The 21,931-nt window shown below is 46.9% G+C and overlaps 1 protein-coding gene across 1 annotated transcript in view; it reads right to left on the bottom strand.

The window, feature by feature from the left end:
• DOCK1 (dedicator of cytokinesis 1) overlaps positions 1–21,931 on the bottom strand; it is a 495,500-nt gene that overhangs the window by 364,248 nt on the left and 109,321 nt on the right. The window contains exon 11 of the mRNA XM_073546335.1: positions 11,401–11,473. Coding sequence (XP_073402436.1) covers positions 11,401–11,473 — 73 coding nt within the window. The remainder of the gene's footprint in view (positions 1–11,400; positions 11,474–21,931) is intronic.

The raw sequence follows: 21,931 nt of genomic DNA, 5'->3' as shown, positions 1-21,931 counted from the left end.
CTCGTGCTGTAGTAATATGGGTGAAGACGTTCTGAAAGACCAAAATTTGGGATCACAGCCACTTGCACAGACTTAAGTGAATTTGCTACCTAAAAATCACATTCGAAATATTAAGATTAAAGCCAGTCATCAGACACTTGCACAGTAAATTTTATACATATTCACTTGCTAAAATTTTATGCGGATTTCGGCTCTCACGGTGTGACAAAATCCATACCAAATCGTTTTTCTCTTTTTTTGCTATGAGAGCCGTAGAGATGTCAATTCTTAAAAACGGTAGTAAAGATGTAGGTAAGACATCAATTACTCTTGCTGAATAGGGAATTTTTGTGAGCATTTCCACGGCGGTGTAAACTGCAAACCCACAGTACAAATCCTAAACTGAGCTGTTGGGAATCAATTCGCATATCCCAATCCATCGGAAAAAGACTGTGGTCTGCGGCTGCATCACGGGACAGGAGTGCCGCCTTTTACCGCTACTTTAGGGTAGCCGACATCATAGCTGCGGCATGACGCATGAACCCTCATGTACTTTATTAAAGTCAATGGGTCAGGGACCCAAAGAGAGAGAGAGAAAAAAAAAAAAAGAAATCCGGCATCTGTCACAGTTAGGGACAGACGCCATGCAGCTAGTGTGTATGGGAGAAACAATCACACAGGAGAATCTGCCTAAATGATGAACCAACAGAAGGAAAGAAGCACTTAAAAATGCAGCCGGGATCTCAGGAATTCTGATGTCAGAGGAAATCTCCTGCTCCTACACACTGAGAAAAGAAGTGTGAAAGCCTTGCATGTTGCGAGGTGTCATGGAAGGTAAATCCCTGCCGTGGCGAACGCTACGATCGGCGAGGGCAGAGCGGGCCAAGAAGTGACGTTCAGTCCTCGCTGCGCTTTGTTACACAAGTCCATAAAACAGCTGCCTGTAAATTATTCACACACCCCGGCTGTAAGGATCCACAGTCCTCACACACAATCTTACACCCACATGTCAATCTGAGCAGGCTGGAATTAGAAAGGAAGGATTTTTATGGCGAGGACCAAAAGGTGCATGGTGAAGAAAAATAAAGTCATCATCACAGAGCGGATGCTCCCCATTCCCCCCAGCTGAGGTTCATTCACCATCAAAGCTTAGCTGCTAATAGTTTATCATTTTTGCTTCACCAGAAATCGGGTCAACATGCACCGACCTGCTGAGCTAGTAGAGTTGCGGGGCAAAGCATGGGGGACGGACAGAGAAGCAGCCTGATAAAATGTTTAACCCATCTTAAACTCCAAAAGCTAATTTGTCCAAATTGGAATCAGTAACGGCAAACATAAAACCAAGTAGCCCACACAGGGAAACCATCACTAAGAAGAACCCTCCTAAGCCATCTATATGGACATGTGGGTCATAGAAAGATGAATAAAACAATACCTTCATATCTGTGATCCGCAGAAATCTACATTTTTCTTCATGTAAATGAGCTGTTAAGATCTATGGACGGGACATAGATCTCCCTGAGAATCTGCCTCTGGAGCGTATGTTAAATGAAAGGGGGCGTTATAAGTGTGAGACATGTACTGACTGATATCGTGATGTCAGTGCAGAGCTAAGTGTGATTACAACTAACACAGTACAGCAGAGCTGAACTTTGTTTTATTACAAACACAGCAGCAGTTGTCCTCTCATAGTGTTGTCAGCTCGCCTGCAGAGCTGTGCCTGATTTTAACCAACACAGAGTTGGAGCTTGTCTCATTACAAACACATTTGCAGTTGTCCTGTCACAGTGCTGTCAGGTCTGCTGTAGCGCTCCCCCCACCCCAGACTGGCTGCTTGTGAGATGGAAGTTGAAGTACTATGAGAGGATGACTGCATCTGTAAATGTGTTTCTAATGAGACAAAGTATAGCTCTGCTGTACTGTATTAGTTATAACCAGTAATAACTCTGCAGTGAGATCAGGACAGTAGACTGTCCGTCATTACATGCTTCAGACTGGTAATGCCTCCTTTCATTTAGAATAATCTCTAAAGGCAGATTCTCAGGGATATCTATGTCTGGCCAATAGATCTTAACAGCTCATTTACATGTTAAGAAAAATGTGGATTTGTCTGGAATAAGACATCGGATCGCAGATATCAAGGTGTCATTTTATACAACTTTCTCTGAACTGCATGCTCAGATGGCTTAGGAGGGTAAGTACTGCTGACTCCACTCCTGGTTTTGGCTTACAAATACTGATGTAAGATACTGACCAAATACTGACCGTGTGAATGTGGCCTAACTGTCCCATCTGATGTTAGATCCCATAACTAGAGACTCTACAAAACCCCATTAATTCCCTTTATATGGCACAAAGGTTCTTCAGAGAAATATACTAAAGGGATTCAATAAACTGATATGAACATTTATTTTAATCGTTTTCTGTTCTTAATTTTGGGGTCCGAAGTCTCACCTATGCTGCAGTTAACGGCGTTTCGGAGATTTTGCTGCTCCCAGAAGGACGGTAGGAATCTGTAGTCTGTAGGAATCTGTAGTCTGTAGGAATGCGATATTGACCTCTGGGGGAGTGCTGTGGGCATACTCTGTGATCTACGCAGAGGTCACTGTGCAGGGAGGGGGAAGTATGTGAGCTGCGACCATCAGCTACTGTGAACTGCAGATTCTGTGTTATTTCTGCCTGTGATCATAATGAGATGTCTGCTCAAATGGGAACTCTACAGAACAAGATGTGACAGTCTATTGTTAGACTCAGTAGTCTGAGTAAAATGTCAGATTAATAGGGGTATCCCCATCTCCAAGATCTTACCCTAATATGTAGTAAATGTAGTAATAATAATAATAATAATAGCAGCAAATACCTCCAATTAGAAATAGAGAATCAGAAGAACAATACGACGTCGCTGACCTGTTGTGCAGGGCATTGCAGTAGCACAGGTATCCATATTACTGCCACTCATATACTGAATGCCACGGAAACAGGCACAGTGTGACTGGCCGTAACTATGGATATTGAAGCTACTGCAATGTACTGTACATGGGGTAAGCGACATAGCTAATCAGAAGAACTATACTATATATCTAATTGGAGGTATTTGCTAATATTAATTTTACACCTATTACATGTTGTGATAGGATCTTGGTGATGGGAATACCTCTTCAAGTACTTTTTTTTTTTCTTATGAAGATTGTGACGTGGAGCAAAAAAAAAAAAATTTAAAATATTTGTTTACCGTAATAACTGGATTATAATAGGGTGTTTTGTGGATTTAAAGGTATCATGCCCTGCGGTTACCATTTCGTCCAGGACTGTGAGCGCATTATTGGCTGCCATGAACAAGCGATGGAGAATTCACAACCGTCTGACCTAACACAACCTGTATATTATTAAAGGTCTCCGGGGCAACCGCAGCGAGAACGAGGAATTAATGGCAGTCATATATTACCAGAACGCTCCCACGACCAAAGGGATAATTTCCGATATTATCATTATTTTATCTGAAATGTCATATTGAAACATAATACTAATGGATCCAACAAATAAAGGAATTTCTTTACGAAAAGGAAAGTTCTATAAATTTTCCAGTTTAAGTTCAGTATCAAGTAGTCCGAGAATGGGGGATGGGGAGTCCGAAGTACCCTCTGCGAATGGAGCGGGAGCGAGTACGTGCAACCACCACACGGCCACAGACCGTGAAGAGAGCAGAGGCTGCACATGATCACTAACGCCCAATGTACATAGGGGTATTGGTTAATAATTGGACAATATCTTTAAGATTGTTCTCCCTTTAAAGAGAATCTGTCAACAGATTTTTTTTCCACCTAATCTGAAAGAATTACGGTACATAGAAACAGACCCTGATCCTAGAGATGTGTCACTTACTGGGCTGCTTGCTTTAGTTTTGATAATAATCACTGTTTTATCAGCAGGAGATTATCATTAGAGGACCAGTAAACCTGCTGCCAGAAAAACCCCACCCCCACCACTGATTGGCAGCTTTCTACCAGTGTACACAGATCGGCTGCCAATCAGTGGCGCGGGCGGGGTTATACAGGGCTCCGCATTCAGTCTGTGATTTAATCAAAATAACAGCAAGTAGCCCAGCAAGTGACAGATCACTGGAATCAGAGTTTCTGCCACTAGAATATGCTGTTCTCTGGAAGTAGAAACCTGAAGAACAGATTCCCTTTAAGTATGGTTCTTTTCACGCTGCACTTTAGGCTTGTATTAAAAGCATACGTTCACACGTTAGACATTTGACCCCTTCATGACCTATAGGAACACCACAGGTCGTGTCATTCCCTTTGATGTGGACTCCAGGACTGAACCTCATCTTTCCCAGCACATGACAGCTGATTTAATCAGCTGTCATGTGCCCCTAACAGCCGCAGGTGGAATCTGTTAAGATGTTAAACGGCACTGTCAATCTCTGACAGAGGCAATTAACTCACACAAACCAGATGAGCGTCACAAACCACGCCCATCGGTGCTCCTGTCACATGATTGCGGGGCGCTGATGGGTTTGGCATGACAGCCAGGGGGGTCTGAAGTAGACCAGTAAAAACAAGTAAAGGGCGTAACGAAACGAAAAGAAAAACGACAGAATTACTTTTTTTTTTGTCACCGCAAATTGCAATAATAGGCAATGAAAACATCATATCTATCCCAAAATGGTATCAATAGAAACATCAACTTGGTGAGCAAGAAAGTCTTAGTTACTCACCGGTTAACGGTATTTTTCGGAGTCCATGACAGCACCACCTGAGAGAGGGGATCCGCCCTTTAGGAACAGGAAACCTACAGATACAAAAAGGGTGGCACCTCTCCCACGCATCAGTTGGATTACAGAGCACAAGAGGACTTCCAAGGTTAATGCATGATTTATGTACAGTATTCTTTACAATTATAACTTTTATCACCAGTGAGCATATACAAGAAAAAAGACGTGCACACCCCAATTAAACTATAAGGGAGGGAATATACGGGTGCTGTCATGGACTCCGAAAAATACCGTTAACCGGTGAGTAACTAAGACTTTATTCGGTCGTCCATGACAGCACCACCTGAGAGATTTACAGAGAGTAATATCAACTTTAGGGAGGGACTACAGCCTGCAGCACCCTTATACCAAAAGAGAGGTCTGTGGAAGCACCCAGGTCTAGCCTATAATGACTATAAAAGGTGCTCGGAGAGGACCAAGTGGCCACCTTACATATCTGGTCGATGGAGACTTCTGATCATTCGGCCCATGAGGTTGCCATTGCCCTGGTGGAATGCGCCCTCAGCTTCCCAGGTGGCGACCTGCCCTTTGATGTGTATGCTATTGCAATCGCCTCTCTAATCCATCTGGCTAGTGTATTTTTTGATGCTCTACAACCTTTTCTGGGGCCTTGATGAGAGATAAATAGGGCATTATCTTTCTTCCAGGGATCGGTGACTGACAGATATTCTATGAGGCCTCTCCTGAGATCCAGGGTGTGTAGTTTCCTTTCTTTTTCGTTAGTTGGATTAGGGAGGAAGGATGGCAGAACTATCTCCTGTGTCCTATGGAAACTAGAAACTACCTTTGGCAAGTACGCTGGATCAGGTCTAAGTATTACCCTATCCTCTTTAAACTGTAAATAAGGAGGACACCTAGATAAGGCCTGAATATCGCTTATTCTGCGAGCTGATGTTAGAGCTACCAGGAAGGCTACCTTGAGGGACAGGTTTTTTAGGGAAGCCGACGAGATAGGTTCGAATGGAGTCTCTGTCATAGCAGTGAGGACTAGGTTCAAGTCCCACGGCATAAACCTATCCTTCAATATTGGCCTGGATCTACCTGCTGCCTTAATGAATCTGCTTATCCAATGATTACCAGCAATGTTACAGCTAAACAGAGCCCCCAAGGCTGACACTTGTACTTTAAGGGTACTGGTAGAGAGTCCCATGTCTAGACCTTTTTGTAGGAACTCTAATATCTGCATTATAGGTGCTGAATCCCCAGCGATTACTTCTGAGTTTTGAAGGAATTTTTTCCAAATTCTAACGTAAATTTTTGTGGTAATGATTTTTCTACTCTTAAGTAGGGTGTTAATTAGGTCTGCGGAGAAACCCTTCTCTTCTAATAATGACCGTTCAAACTCCACGCCGTCAGATGAAGGCCAGCCACCTGAGGATGGAAGACTGGGCCCTGGGACAGGAGATCCGGGATGTCCGTCAGAACCCAAGGATCGGACACCGACATGGTCCTGAGGCATGAGAACCATGCTCTCCTGGGCCAAAATGGAGCGATGACTATAACCCTCGCTCTGTCTTTCCTGATTTTCCTCATCACCAGGGGTAGAAGAGATAGGGGAGGGAAGGCGTAGGCTAGTTTGAAGTCCCAGTTTATCAGGAAGGCATCTACCGCCAGAGGATTTTCTCTGGGATTCAGGGAGCAGAATTGTTTCAATTGCGTGTTGTCTCTGGTGGCGAATAGGTCTACCTCTGGATATCCCCACTTTTGAACAATCAGATTGAATATGGAGGTGTTTAAAGACCATTCCCCTTGCTTTAGCCGATTGCAGCTTAAAAAGTCTGCCGTGATGTTGTCTTTTCCTTTTATATGCAATGCTGTTAAAGATAGGAAGTATTGTTCTGTTAGCTGGAACAACCGCTCTGCTACAAACATCAGGGGTCTGGAACGGGTCCCGCCTTGGTGATTGATGTATGCCACGGTGACCCGATTGTCGGAGAACACTCGCACGTGATGGCCCTGTAGGTACACAAGGAGCTTTTTAGCCGCCTGTTCTACCGCTGTCAATTCTTTTAGGTTAGATGACATTCTTAACTGATGATGTTGCCATTGGTCCTTGACTAAAATTTCACCCATATGAGCTCCCCAACCGTAAGGACTAGCATCCGTGGTGACTATGCGGGTTACGTTATACTCCCAGGGCACCCCTTTTGATAAGTTATCTTTGTCTAACCACCACTCTAGGGACTCCCTTGTGTTACGGGATAAGGTTAGCTGACCCTCCAAGTAACCTCCAAGGACTTTTTGATGTAATAAGACCTCGCTCTGTAGTTTCCTTGCCTGAAACTGGGCCCACTGGACTGCCGGGATACAGGCTGAAAGAGAGCCTAGAAGGGACATGGCTTTTCTGAGGGACATGGTGGGGTTATTGGAGGCGTTCAGGATCTGATAATGGAGGCGAACAAGCTTGTCCGGAGGCAGACGGCATTCCTGTTTTTCAGAATCCAGGGTTAGGCCCAAAAATTGTTGGACTTTCATTGGCTGCAACCGGGACTTTTTGACGTTCAGCAACCATCCTAACCGTTCTAGGGCAGACATTGCCTTTTGTAGCTGTTGTAAACAATGGTTCGCCGTTTTACCTACAATAAGAAAATCGTCCAGGTAGGGAATCACCAGAATGTTCGATTCACGTAGATGGGCCATGACCTCCGCTATCACCTTAGTAAACACTCTGGGAGCGACTGCCACTCCAAAAGGGAGGGCCGCATATTGGAAATGTCGAATTGACCCATCCAACTGAACCGCCACTCTGAGGAACCGCTGATGGCCTGCATGGATGGGTATATGGTAGTATGCGTCTTTTAGATCTAACACCACCATGAAGCAGTTTTGGAACAGCAATTTTATTGCAGACTTAATCGTTTCCATTTTAAAGGGACGTATGACCAAAAACTTGTTGAGGGCCTTAAGGTTAATTATTGTCCTAAAGGAGCTGTCCGGTTTGCGGACCAGGAACAGAGGGGAGTAGAATCCCTTCCCCCATTCTTCCTCTGGAACCTCTATCAGGACTTTCTTAGCGCACAGGTTATGAACCTCGGCTTCCAGGGCAGCTTGTTCTGCAGCAGATGACCTGAGTGGGGCGATTTTAAATTGATCAAGGGGAATCCTAGAAAACTCTAGTCGTAGTCCCACGGCTATTATCCCCAATATCCAGCTGCTATTGGAGATCAGAGACCAGGATGGGTAGAAGGCAGCTAGTCTCCCTCCTACTGGGGCAACTAGTCATTGGGGCGGCTTTTTCGTATCCCGAGCTGGACCTTCCTGGCGCCCTCCCCCAAACATGAATCCTGTACCTTTCCTTTTTTTGTCATCCCATCTGCCCTGATCTCTGGACGGCCTTCTCCGGAAAAACCCTTTCCTGGCAAAGGGACGTCTGTAAGAGGGGTTCGGGAGACTGGGAAATTTCTTTTTGTCATCTCCAGCTTTCCCCAACAATTCGTCCAAGACGGGGCCGAATAGGTACTCCCCCTCGCAGGGAATGGAACAGAGACGGGACCGGGCTTGAATATCTCCTGGCCAGCATTTTAACCAGAGCGCTCTTCGCGCTGCATTAGACAGACCTGCGGCTTTAGCCGCCATTCTTGCAGAGTCTGCAGAAGCATCGGCTAAAAACGCCGCGGCATTTTGAATGATGGGCAAATTTTTCCGAATAGATGATCTTGAAGCTCCATCTCTTAGTTCGGAATCTAGCTGATCTAGCCAGACCATCATAGATCTGGCTGTACAGGTGGCAGCTACCGCTGGTCTTAACGCGCCTGCTGACATCTCCCATGTCCCTTTAAGGAAAGAATCCGCTTTTTTATCTAACGGATCTTTCAGGGAGGCCATATCGTCAAACGGTATGGCGGATTTTTTAGATGCTTTGGCTACTGCTGCATCTAGTTTCGGGGCTTTATCCCATCTGTTTACTACCGGGTTATCAAAGGGGTATCTCCGCTTAAAGGCTGGTGGCATGGAGCCCCTTTTCTCCGGTCTCTTCCATTCTCTATCAATTAGGCTCTGAACCTTTTCGTTCAATGGAAAAGCTTTACGTTTTTTGGGGTCCAACCCCCCGAACATTATGTCCTGTGCTGAGAGTTCCCGTTTTTTTTCCGCTACCCCCATGGTGGACCGTATAGCTTTCACTAATCTGTCCATCTGGTCTAAGGGGAAGCAGAACCGGCTAGAGTCTTCATCTGAGGAAGACGACGAGGAGGCCGAGGAGTGCGAGGAATTGTCCCCCTTCCCAGGGGCGACTGAGGCCTCCGAGCCTGAACCACTAGCCTCTCTTCTCCTAGAAGGTTCTCTTTGAGGTAAAGCTTTCATTTCTGCCCTGATCATGTCTCTCAGGTTTGAAGTGAAGTCAGGTGTCTCTTCCGCTACCTGCATAAACGGGGGAGAGTATAAGGGCCTGACAATCTACCCCTGGACTCCCTGTCCTTAATAACTCCTACCGTCTGCCGTATGCATGGCTGGCATAACTTTTTAGGGTGGCCATCTGGTAGGGGGGAACTACAGAGGGCACATTCCCTGTGTTTCTGTTTTCCCGTAAGCTTCTTCCCCTGAAAAAGAACATAAGGGAACACTGCATCAGGGTACATTCACGGAGATCTCTTACCCATGCAGATGAGGCAGGTACCGGATCACGGAGGGAGGCAGGGGGGTCCTTTCTGGAGGAACTTTCGCGGCTCTGGTCGCTAGTTCGTCTCTGTTTCTTCTGCTGGCTACTCGTATTGGCCTGTTTCTGCGGCCGCTCCTGCGCCTCGTCCTGCTGGACTAAGGGGGCTTCCGACGTATCCATTGCTGGGGCCTTCAGAAGCACCCCAGCGCCGTCCCCATCTGCCTTATATGGCCTCCTGTCCGGGTCAGCAGGCAACCTGCCATAGCACCACCCACCCGGCTTTGCGTTCCCTCCCCCATGCTCCGGCCCCCCTTGCGCCGGGTCGCCGCGCGACCCCCGGACCGGCATGCACCCGCGGTGCGCGCCGGAGGTCGGCCGGCACCCGACTTCCGGTATCGGCGCTATCGCTCCGCCCCTTCCGCCGCGTCACTTCCGCCGCTCAGAGCCCTGCGGGAGCGCGCGCGAAGGAGCTGCGCAGCTCTGCCCGGAGTGCCAGCCCCCCCCCGCGCCCGCCGCCATGAGCCCGGCCAGGGGACAGCACCGACCGGAAGGACCGGGCCTGGGGAAGCGCACCGGGGCATACATACCAGGTGCTGGCTTTGGAGACGGCATCCACCGGACCCCTGCTCCACCTGCTTCGTCCACTGCCGTGGTGACCTACCCGGCCCCACCGTGTCGCTTCCAGGGACCCCGCACTGACCGAGGTAGGAGACCCCCTCGCTACCTGGGTCGGTCAGCCGGCCTGGGTATTCAATGAAGATTCCATGAAGGACGATCTGTAGAGAGTCCTGTCCTCTAGGAACAGGAAACCAACTGATGCGTGGGAGAGGTGCCACCCTTTTTGTATCTGTAGGTTTCCTGTTCCTAAAGGGCGGATCCCCTCTCTCAGGTGGTGCTGTCATGGACGACCGAATAAATAAGCACTTGCCAAGACCCAGATCACGAAAAATGCAGGCACTACGGGCGACGGAAAATGGAGACTTTTTTTTTTTTTTAAACAAACAATTTGGGTTTTTTGTTTCACTACTAAAACAAAAAATAATCTATCCATGTTTGACATCTGCGTATCGGTAATGACCTGGAGAATCATAATGACAGGTCAGTTTTTAGCATTTCGAGGGGCAGTACCCCGAAACACAGTGTCTGCAAATTGAGATTCTGGGTTGGCTTTTATCCTAAGTCAAGTGACAAGGCTCGTTAAAGGGTTGACATTGACTTTTAGGATTGCTACTTCCAATAGGTGGCACTAGAGTTCTAGTCCTCTTCCTCTCTGAAGAGACAATTTGCATAATTAGCATTTAGACTCAAAGTCGGACATGTTTCTGATTTTCCATAGACCCCTCAATCCGCAAAAAAAAAAAAAAAATCACGGACATGTGAATGGCCCCATAGACTATAACAGGTACGCGTGCTATCCGTGAAAAACATGTGAAAATCGTACTTGTGAATGATGCCTAAGTCAAAGGTAGCCCACCATTAATATGTATGGGAGAGAGGTCCAATTTTTAACATCTTCCACGTAGTTTATCAGTTTTCTTTTTTTGCTTCAAATCCTCTTTTTTAATAAGGGGTAAAGCTGCAGTGAAGTGATGAAAGAACTGACACGTTGCATTCATCACGTGAATGAGACTTTGGAAATCGCATTCATTTTGCTGCTACTGAAAAACGCTGTATCTTGTTTCTACCCAAAAAACGGACATTAAAAAAGAAAAATGCATCAAAAGAGCTATGTGTGAACAAGCACTGAAGAGCCCCAGTGACAAAGGTCCAACACCAACAAGAATTATCAAAAATTCTGGTGGACATTGGCTGCCACCATGTTTTATGATGTCTGGTGAAAAGAAGCCGCCTAATCTGAAAACATAAATATAGGAGACCTCCTGTGAACATATCCGCTACCAGAGACCGTGTGAATCCAAGATAAGATTTTACGTGCGGCGAAAATGATAAGGGAAAGAACATAGAGGAGTCATATTCAGCATGGGAGGAAATGAGGGCCACGGAAAAGTACATCATAATTATAACTCTGTGTAATGATACTTACGGCTGAAAAGGTATAAAATGTTGTTTGTCCTCATCGTCAAGTTTTCCAGTAATTATGTCGGTCACATCCATTACTGAAAGCAGAAAGACATAAAATTAACAGAGTGGATGGCGTCGGCCGCAACGTGCGAGCGTTTTAATGGAGTAGTTGCATTAATGAAATGTACAGACGAAATGTGCATTACGTCCGGAAAAAAAAAAAATCTATATTCCAGCTTTATTTCGCATCTGTAGCCACTCTCCTGACTAATTTCAGCTGCTGAGAAGTGCACTAAATCGTTTGCCACGTGAACTTTCCCCATACAGCGACACTGCCACAAAGAAATAGAAGCGACTGCAATTGTGGAAATGGTAAAAAAAAAAAAACAAGATTTCATGTACGACAACACATTTCACTGAATTATTTACCGGCATCCATTTACATGGTAAATAGCGGCGGTCGCGCCAATTACCTTTCCATCAATAATGAAATATGCCAGTGCATTTAATTAACCTATAATTAGAGATAAAACCAATGTTTATTACGTTCCGAATAGATTAAATGAGAGGAGAGGTTATGAGGGCGATTATTCGAAAGAGACTTTATTTTTGTTTGATCACAGAGGGGAAAATAAAGCATTGCATGCCGCCATTAATACCAATGCACCCGGCCCAAAGTCATTCTGTGCAATTTCCACTGTAGCTGAAAGAGGAGGATGCAGAAAGGGAGGCCATCCTCCCTCTATAAATCCTATTGTGGCACGTAGATTACAGACTACTCCTTTAATACCTTGAAATGAATTTCTAAGAATAACTCTTCCCTCCCTATCGGCTTTTGCTCGAATTGACTGGCTGCAGGAGTCACGAGTACTGTAGTAGTTATGTGACTGGCTGCAGGAGTCACGAGTACTGTAGTAGTTATGTGACTGGCTGCAGGAGTCACGAGTGCTGTAGTAGTTATGTGACTGGCAGCAGGAGTCACGAGAACTGTAGTAGTTATGTGACTGGCTGCAGGAGTCACGAGTACTGTAGTAGTTATGTGACTGGCAGCAGGAGTCACGAGTACTGTAGTAGTTATGTGACTGGCAGCAGGAGTCTCGAGTATTGTAGTAGTTATGTGACTGGCAGCAGGAGTCACGAGTGCTGTAGTAGTTATGTGACTGGCTGCAGGAATCTCGAGTATTGTAGTAGTTATGTGACTGGCAGCAGGAGTCACGAGTACTGTAGTAGTTATGTGACTGGCAGCAGGAGTCACGAGTGCTGTAGTAGTTATGTGACTGGCAGCAGGAGTCACGAGTACTGTAGTAGTTATGTGACTGGCTGCAGGAGTCACGAGTACTGTAGTAGTTATGTGACTGGCAGCAGGAGTCACGAGTACTGTAGTAGTTATGTGACTGGCTGCAGGTGTCACAAGCACTGTAGTAGTTATGTGACTGGCTGCAGGTGTCACGAGTACTGTAGTAGTTATGTGACTGGCAGCAGGAGTCACGAGTACTGTAGTAGTTATGTGACTGGCAGCAGGAGTCACGAGTACTGTAGTAGTTATGTGACTGGCAGCAGGTGTCACGAGTGCTGTAGTAGTTATGTGACTGGCAGCAGGAGTCACGAGTACTGTAGTAGTTATGTGACTGGCTGCAGGAGTCACAAGCACTGTAGTAGTTATGTGACTGGCTGCAGGTGTCACGAGTACTGTAGTAGTTATGTGACTGGCAGCAGGAGTCACGAGTACTGTAGTAGTTATGTGACTGGCTGCAGGAGTCACAAGCACTGTAGTAGTTATGTGACTGGCTGCAGGTGTCACGAGTACTGTAGTAGTTATGTGACTGGCTGCAGGAGTCACAAGCACTGTAGTAGTTATGTGACTGGCAGCAGGAGTCACGAGTACTGTAGTAGTTATGTGACTGGCTGCAGGTGTCACGAGTACTGTAGTAGTTATGTGACTGGCAGCAGGAGTCACGAGTACTGTAGTAGTTATGTGACTGGCAGCAGGAGTCACGAGTACTGTAGTAGTTATGTGACTGGCAGCAGGAGTCACGAGTACTGTAGTAGTTATGTGACTGGCAGCAGGAGTCACGAGTACTGTAGTAGTTATGTGACTGGCTGCAGGAGTCACGAGTACTGTAGTAGTTATGTGACTGGCAGCAGGAGTCACGAGTACTGTAGTAGTTATGTGACTGGCTGCAGGAGTCACAAGCACTGTAGTAGTTATGTGACTGGCTGCAGGTGTCACGAGTACTGTAGTAATGTGACTGGCTGCAGGTGTCACGAGTACTGTAGTAGTTATGTGACTGGCAGCAGGAGTCACGAGTACTGTAGTAGTTATGTGACTGGCTGCAGGAGTCACGAGTGCTGTAGTAGTTATGTGACTGGCAGCAGGAGTCACGAGTACTGTAGTAGTTATGTGACTGGCAGCAGGAGTCACGAGTACTGTAGTAGTTATGTGACTGGCAGCAGGAGTCTCGAGTATTGTAGTAGTTATGTGACTGGCAGCAGGAGTCACGAGTGCTGTAGTAGTTATGTGACTGGCTGCAGGAATCTCGAGTATTGTAGTAGTTATGTGACTGGCAGCAGGAGTCACGAGTGCTGTAGTAGTTATGTGACTGGCTGCAGGAGTCACAAGTACTGTAGTAGTTATGTGACTGGCTGCAGGAGTCACGAGTGCTGTAGTAGTTATGTGACTGGCTGCAGGAGTCACGAGTACTGTAGTAGTTATGTGACTGGCAGCAGGAGTCTCGAGTATTGTAGTAGTTATGTGACTGGCAGCAGGAGTCACGAGTGCTGTAGTAGTTATGTGACTGGCTGCAGGAGTCACAAGTACTGTAGTAGTTATGTGACTGGCAGCAGGAGTCACGAGTACTGTAGTAGTTATGTGACTGGCTGCAGGTGTCACGAGTACTGTAGTAGTTATGTGACTGGCAGCAGGAGTCACGAGTACTGTAGTAGTTATGTGACTGGCAGCAGGAGTCACGAGTACTGTAGTAGTTATGTGACTGGCAGCAGGAGTCACGAGTACTGTAGTAGTTATGTGACTGGCTGCAGGAGTCACGAGTACTGTAGTAGTTATGTGACTGGCAGCAGGAGTCACGAGTACTGTAGTAGTTATGTGACTGGCTGCAGGAGTCACAAGCACTGTAGTAGTTATGTGACTGGCTGCAGGTGTCACGAGTACTGTAGTAGTTATGTGACTGGCAGCAGGAGTCACGAGTACTGTAGTAGTTATGTGACTGGCTGCAGGAGTCACAAGCACTGTAGTAGTTATGTGACTGGCTGCAGGTGTCACGAGTACTGTAGTAGTTATGTGACTGGCTGCAGGAGTCACAAGCACTGTAGTAGTTATGTGACTGGCAGCAGGAGTCACGAGTACTGTAGTAGTTATGTGACTGGCTGCAGGTGTCACGAGTACTGTAGTAGTTATGTGACTGGCAGCAGGAGTCACGAGTACTGTAGTAGTTATGTGACTGGCAGCAGGAGTCACGAGTACTGTAGTAGTTATGTGACTGGCAGCAGGAGTCACGAGTACTGTAGTAGTTATGTGACTGGCAGCAGGAGTCACGAGTACTGTAGTAGTTATGTGACTGGCTGCAGGAGTCACGAGTACTGTAGTAGTTATGTGACTGGCAGCAGGAGTCACGAGTACTGTAGTAGTTATGTGACTGGCTGCAGGAGTCACAAGCACTGTAGTAGTTATGTGACTGGCTGCAGGTGTCACGAGTACTGTAGTAGTTATGTGACTGGCTGCAGGTGTCACGAGTACTGTAGTAGTTATGTGACTGGCAGCAGGAGTCACGAGTACTGTAGTAGTTATGTGACTGGCTGCAGGAGTCTCGAGTATTGTAGTAGTTATGTGACTGGCAGCAGGAGTCACGAGTGCTGTAGTAGTTATGTGTCTGGCTGCAGGTGTCACAAGTATTGTAGTAGTTATGTGACTGGCTGCAGGAGTCACGAGTGCTGTAGTAGTTATGTGACTGGCTGCAGGAGTCTCGAGTATTGTAGTAGTTATGTGACTGGCAGCAGGAGTCACGAGTGCTGTAGTAGTTATGTGACTGGCTGCAGGAGTCACGAGTGCTGTAGTAGTTATGTGACTGGCTGCAGGAGTCACGAGTACTGTAGTAGTTATGTGACTGGCAGCAGGAGTCACGAGTGCTGTAGTAGTTATGTGACTGGCTGCAGGAGTCACGAGTACTGTAGTCGTTATGTGACTGGCTGCAGGAGTCACGAGTACTGTAGTAGTTATGTGACTGGCAGCAGGAGTCACGAGTACTGTAGTAGTTATGTGACTGGCAGCAGGTGTCACGAGTACTGTAGTAGTTATGCGACTGGCTGCAGGAGTCACAAGCACTGTAGTAGTTATGTGACTGGCTGCAGGTGTCACGAGTACTGTAGTAGTTATGTGACTGGCAGCAGGAGTCACGAGTACTGTAGTAGTTATGTGACTGGCTGCAGGAGTCTCGAGTATTGTAGTAGTTATGTGACTGGCAGCAGGAGTCACGAGTGCTGTAGTAGTTATGTGTCTGGCTGCAGGTGTCACAAGTATTGTAGTAGTTATGTGACTGGCTGCAGGAGTCACGAGTGCTGTAGTAGTTATGTGACTGGCTGCAGGAGTCTCGAGTATTGTAGTAGTTATGTGACTGGCAGCAGGAGTCACGAGTGCTGTAGTAGTTATGTGACTGGCTGCAGGAGTCACGAGTACTGTAGTAGTTATGTGACTGGCAGCAGGAGTCACGAGTACTGTAGTAGTTATGTGACTGGCAGCAGGTGTCACGAGTACTGTAGTAGTTATGTGACTGGCTGCAGGAGTCACGAGTACTGTAGTAGTTATGTGACTGGCAGCAGGAGTCACGAGTACTGTAGTAGTTATGTGACTGGCAGCAGGTGTCACGAGTACTGTAGTAGTTATGTGACTGGCTGCAGGAGTCACAAGCACTGTAGTAGTTATGTGACTGGCTGCAGGAGTCACGAGTATTGTAGTAATGTGACTGGCTGCAGGAGTCACGATTGCTGTTGTAGTTATGTGACTGGCTGCAGGAGTCACGAGTGCTGTAGTAGTTATGTGACTGGCAGCAGGAGTCACGAGTACTGTAGTAGTTATGTGACTGGCTGCAGGTGTCACGAGTACTGTAGTCGTTATGTGACTGGCTGCAGGAGTCACGAGTGCTGTAGTAGTTATGTGACTGGCTGCAGGAGTCACGAGTACTGTAGTAGTTATGTGACTGGCTGCAGGAGTCACGAGTATTGTAGTAATGTGACTGGCTGCAGGAGTCACGATTGCTGTTGTAGTTATGTGACTGGCTGCAGGAGTCACGAGTATTGTAGTAGTTATGTGACTGGATGCAGGAGTCACAAGTATTGTAGTAGTTGTGTGACTGGCTGCAGGAGTCACAAGTAGTGTAGTAGTTATGTGACTGGCTGCAGGAGTCACGAGTATTGTAGTAGTTATGTGACTGGCTGCAGGAGTCACGAGAACTGTAGTAGTTATGTGTCTGGCTGCAGGAGTCACGAGTGCTGTAGTAGTTATGTGACTGGCTGCAGGAGTCACGAGAACTGTAGTAGTTATGTGACTGGCTGCAGGAGTCACGAGTACTGTAGTAGTTATGTGACTGGCTGCAGGAGTCACGAGAACTGTAGTAGTTATGTGACTGGCTGCAGGAGTCACGAGTACTGTAGTAGTTATGTGACTGGCTGCAGGAGTCACGAGTGCTGTAGTAGTTATGTGACTGGCTGCAGGAGTCACGAGTGCTGTAGTAGTTATGTGACTGGCTGCAGTCCATCTACAAGAAACACCTGAGTATTATTTTAGCAGAGCAGACGCCGATGGGGAGGAAGTTATTCTTTGAATACACCTTTAACTTTAAGGCCTGTTTGGGCCTTTACAGACATGTAATTTTATTTTTTTTTTTCAGCTTCTCGGCATAATTTTTATTTTTATTTTTTTTTAATGCAGAAGAATTTTTGGTGACATTTAGAGATTTGGGAGGTATGCACAATATAGAAAAATAAAAAAAATATAAGATTTTCACCATTACATTTTCGTTTTAAACTGAATACCCTCCCATATAGTGGACTGACTTTATTAAGGACACATGGATACATATTAATTGTAGGTTCTTTTGTTTTAAAGCAACGTATGTGCAGTAACATGCCTTATTATACAAATTGTTTGCATTCTTTTTGCACCTTTTATTATTCAATTTATTACATTTTTATTTTACACTTGTGTCCTAACAGGCAGCGTTCCTGAACAGACAGGCCTGGGATCCTTTCTAGGCCCATTGAGGCAATTGTATAGGGGGTGTCTCAGCCCAAGATTGCAAGACCAGAAAAAAACAGGGATAATACCTCTCGACTTGAGACAACTAAAAGGTTAAAAATTAAGAGGAACCCGTTATATGGTTTTTAACAGGAAGAAACTGACTCATTATACAGCTGAGCACCAACTCAAGGGCAGCAGGGCACACACATATAACATTTATTTCCAAGCATAAAAATAAAAAAACTGTGTTTCACAATAATCTACTAATTGCCACCAACGTGGATTGGCTGCCGTTAAACAGTTAAATGGATGAAAGAAAATATATATTATCAATCTACAGTGGGGGAAATAATTATTTGATCCTTTGCTGATTTTGTTACTTTGTCCACTGACACAGACATGAACAGTCTATAATTTTAAGGGTAGGTTAATTTTAGCATTGAGAGATAGACTATCAAAAATAAAATCCAGAAAATCACATTATATAAATTTATTAGCATTTTGCATTGAGAAATAAGTATTTGATCCCCTACCAACCATTAAGAGTTCTGGCTCCTACAGACTAGTTAGACGCTCCTAATCAACTTGTTACCTGCATTAAAGACAGCAGTCTGACGTAGTCACCTTTATAAAACACTCCTGTCCACAGATTCAATTAATCAGTCAGACTCTAGCCCCTACAACATGGGCAAGACCAAAGAGCTTTATAAGAATGTCAGGGACAAGAGCATAGACCTGCACAAAGCTGGAATGGGCTACGAAACCATAAGTCAGACACTGGGTGAAGAGACAACTGTTGGTGCAATAGTAAGAAAATGGAAGTAATACAAAATGACTGCCAATCGACATTGATCTGGGGCACCATGCAAAAAGGAGATTTTTGTGTACTCACCGTAAAATCTCTTTCTCTTAGCCTCTAATTGGGGGACACAGAACCATGGGTGTTATGCTGCTGTCCACTAGGAGGCGACACTATGCATAATCTGAAAAAGATTAACTATGGCTCCTCCTCTGCAGTATACACCCCTGCATGGCGTCAGCCTTCTCCAGTTTTGTGCAAAAGCATTAGGAGGAACGGAACAATAACAACATAACCATGCCTGTAAGAAGGCTACTATGTACGAGCTCATAGAACAATATGAGAACTCAACCGTAACAACGGCCCGTAAGGGCAACAGGGTGGGAGCTGTGTCCCCCAATTAAAGGCTAAGAGAAAGAGATTTTACGGTGAGTACACAATCTCCTTTACTCTGTCGCCTCATTGGGGGACACAGAACCATAGGACGTCCCAAAGCAGTCCCTGGGTGGGAAGCAATGGACGAATATTGTGCTAGCAGGTCCCTAAACTTGGGGCACTGCCGCCTGCAAAACCAGTCTACCCAAGCTCGCATCCGCTGAGGACTGGGTATGAACACTGTAGTGTTTCGTAAACGTGTGTAGGCTAGTCCAAGTGACTGCCTTACACACTTGTGCCGAAGCCTGGTGCCGAATGGCCCAGGAGGCCCCTACTGCCCGTGTAGAGTGTGCCGTGATACCGGCCGGAAGAGGGGAACCGTTAAGTCGGTAGGCCTCATGTATGGTGGACTTGATCCACCTGGCAAGGGTAGCCTTGGAAGCAGGCAATCCCTTGCGACTGCCTTCCGGAAGAATGAAGAGGGAATCAGGCCTCCGGAAGGGGGCAGTCCTGGACACGTAAGTCCGCAATGCTCTGACGAGGTCAAGCGTATGCAGAGCCTTCTCCACTCTATGAACCGGAACCGGGCAAAGGGATGGCAGTGAAATTTCCTCATTGAGGTGGAAGTTGGATACAACTTTCGGAAGGAAGGATGGTACTGTACGGAGAACCACCTTGTCCTGGTGAAAGGCTAGGAAAGGCCGTCTGCAGGAAAGTGCTGACAATTCCAACACTCTGCATAACGAGGTGATTGCCACTAGAAAAACCACTTTCTGTGACAGAATGCTGAGTGGAACTTCTTTAAGGGGTTCGAAGGGTGGTGCCTGCAATGCTGTCAGGACCAGATTGAGGTCCCACGTTTTCAGCGGACGTTTGTAGGGAGGAACCAATCAGGCAACTCCCTGGAGGAAAGACCTTACTTGCGGATTGGTAGCAATGCGCCTTTGAGAAAGGACGAAATCGCTGACACCTGACTCTTAAGCGAGCCTAGGGATAGTTTGGCGTCTAGGCCCGATTGAAGAAAACCTAGGACCTTCAGGAGGGAATAAAGGAGTGGGACTTGTCCATAAGATTCGCACCAGGAAAAGAAAGCTCTCCAGGTACGATAATAAATCTTGGCGGAGGCTAGCTTCCTTGCCCTGATCATGGTCTCAATGACTTCAGGTGAGAACCCTGCCTGGGTTAGAATCCAGGTTTCAAGGGCCATGCCGTCAAATTGAGAGCCCCTGAATTCTGATGGTAGAACGGACCTTCAAACAGAAGGTCGTGACGGTTGGGTAGATGCCAGGGGGCGTCTGCTGTAAGTTGAACGATGTCGGCGTACCATGTACGTCTGGGACAATCTGGCGCGATGAGGATGGTTGGAACTCCCTCTTGTTTGATCTTCCTCATGACCCTGGAGATCAGGGGGAGGGGTGGAAAAACATGGATTTTTGTGAGTACTCACCGTAAAATCCTTTTCTCCGAGACGCTCATTGGGGGACACAGAGACTGTGGGTGTGTGCTTCTGCCGCCTGGAGGCCGACACTAAGTGTACAAAAAAAGAGTTAGCTCCTCCTCCGCCGCATACACCCTCGCCCCTAGGCCGGGCGTAACTCAGTTTAGTGCATAAGCAGTAGGAGAACGCGCCTTAAACTCAGGCAAGAAACTATATGTCTGAAAAAGGGGTCACCCTAAACCTTGTACAAGGAATTGTAAAACTCAAAATAAGTAAATGCCAACTGGCTGATAGGGTGGGTGCTGTGTCCCCCAATGAGCGTCTCGGAGAAAAGGATTTTACGGTGAGTACTCACAAAAATCCATGTTTCTCCTTCGTCTCATTGGGGGACACAGAGACTGTGGGACGTCCTAAAGCAGTCCTCTGGGCGGGATCTTAGCTCACCCAATCCATGCTAATTTGCGCCCCTGACTAGAGGTGCGCAACTGCTGCCTGGAGAATCTTTCTTCCCAGGCTTGCATCTGAGGATGCCTGGGTATGTACGTTATAATGTTTGACAAACGTATGTAAACTGGACCAGGTAGCTGCTTTGCATACCTGCTCCGCTGAAGCCTGGTGTCGTAGTGCCCATGAGGCACCCACTGCCCGTGCCGAGTGAGCCTTGATCCCTGCCGGAACCGGCGTGCCACTGATTTGATAAGCTTCTTGGACCGTCAGGCGAACCCATCTGGCCAAAGTCGCTCTGGACGCAGCGAGCCCCTTCCGCCGTCCCTCTGGAACCACGAATAGAGAATCTGTCTGGCGGAATGGCGCCGTCCTTGTCACATACCTCCTAAGGGCTCTTACCAGATCCAGGGTGTGCAAAGCCTTCTCTACCCTGTGCACCGGTGCCGGGCAAAACGAAGGTAAGACGATGTCCTCGTTGATATGAAATGCAGACACAACCTTCGGCAAGAAGGGGGGAGCTGGCCTTAAAACTACCTTATCCTTATAAAAGGTTAGGAACGGTGGTTTACAAGATAAGGCCGCCAATTCCGAAACCCGCCTAATAGACGTTATGGCTACTAGAAAAACGACCTTTCTGGACAGGTAAGGCAAGGATACCTCTTGCAATGGTTCGAAAGGGGCCTCCTGAAGGGCTCTGAGCACCAAGTTCAGGTCCCATGATTCCGTCGGCGCCTTATAGGGGGGTACTAAATGTGCGACCCCTTGCATAAACGTCCTAACCTGCCAGACGGAAGCGACTTTTCGTTGGAAAAGTACCGACAGGGCCGAGATTTGCGTTCTGAGGGAACTCGGGGCCAACCCTGCGTCCAGCCCTGCCTGTAGAAAAGCCAGTACGTTGGGGATCGAAAAAACCAGAGGAGCCACTTCACGATCCCTACACCAACGGAAGAAAACTTCCCAAGTTCGATGATACACCCTCGCCGAGGAAGGCTTTCGGGCACTCACCATCGTGGCCGCCACATCGCGTCTGAATCCTGCCTGTGTTAACAGCCAAGATTCAATGGCCACGCCGTCAAACACAGGGCCCCTAAGTTCGGATGGCAGATCGGCCCTTGGGACAGTAAGTCCGGCCGATCTGGAAGACGCCAGGGTACGTCCACCACTAGTTGGACCAGATCTGCGTACCAGGCCCGCCGGGGCCAGTCCGGGGCCAGCAGAATTGCTGGAACCTTCTCTCTCCTTAT

This window comes from Dendrobates tinctorius, unplaced genomic scaffold (genome assembly GCF_039654945.1).
Source record: "Dendrobates tinctorius isolate UK_male_01 unplaced genomic scaffold, ASM3965494v1 ptg000147l, whole genome shotgun sequence".
In the NCBI taxonomy this organism is placed as follows: domain Eukaryota; kingdom Metazoa; phylum Chordata; class Amphibia; order Anura; family Dendrobatidae; genus Dendrobates; species Dendrobates tinctorius.
This window is presented reverse-complemented; position numbering and strand designations above follow the sequence as displayed.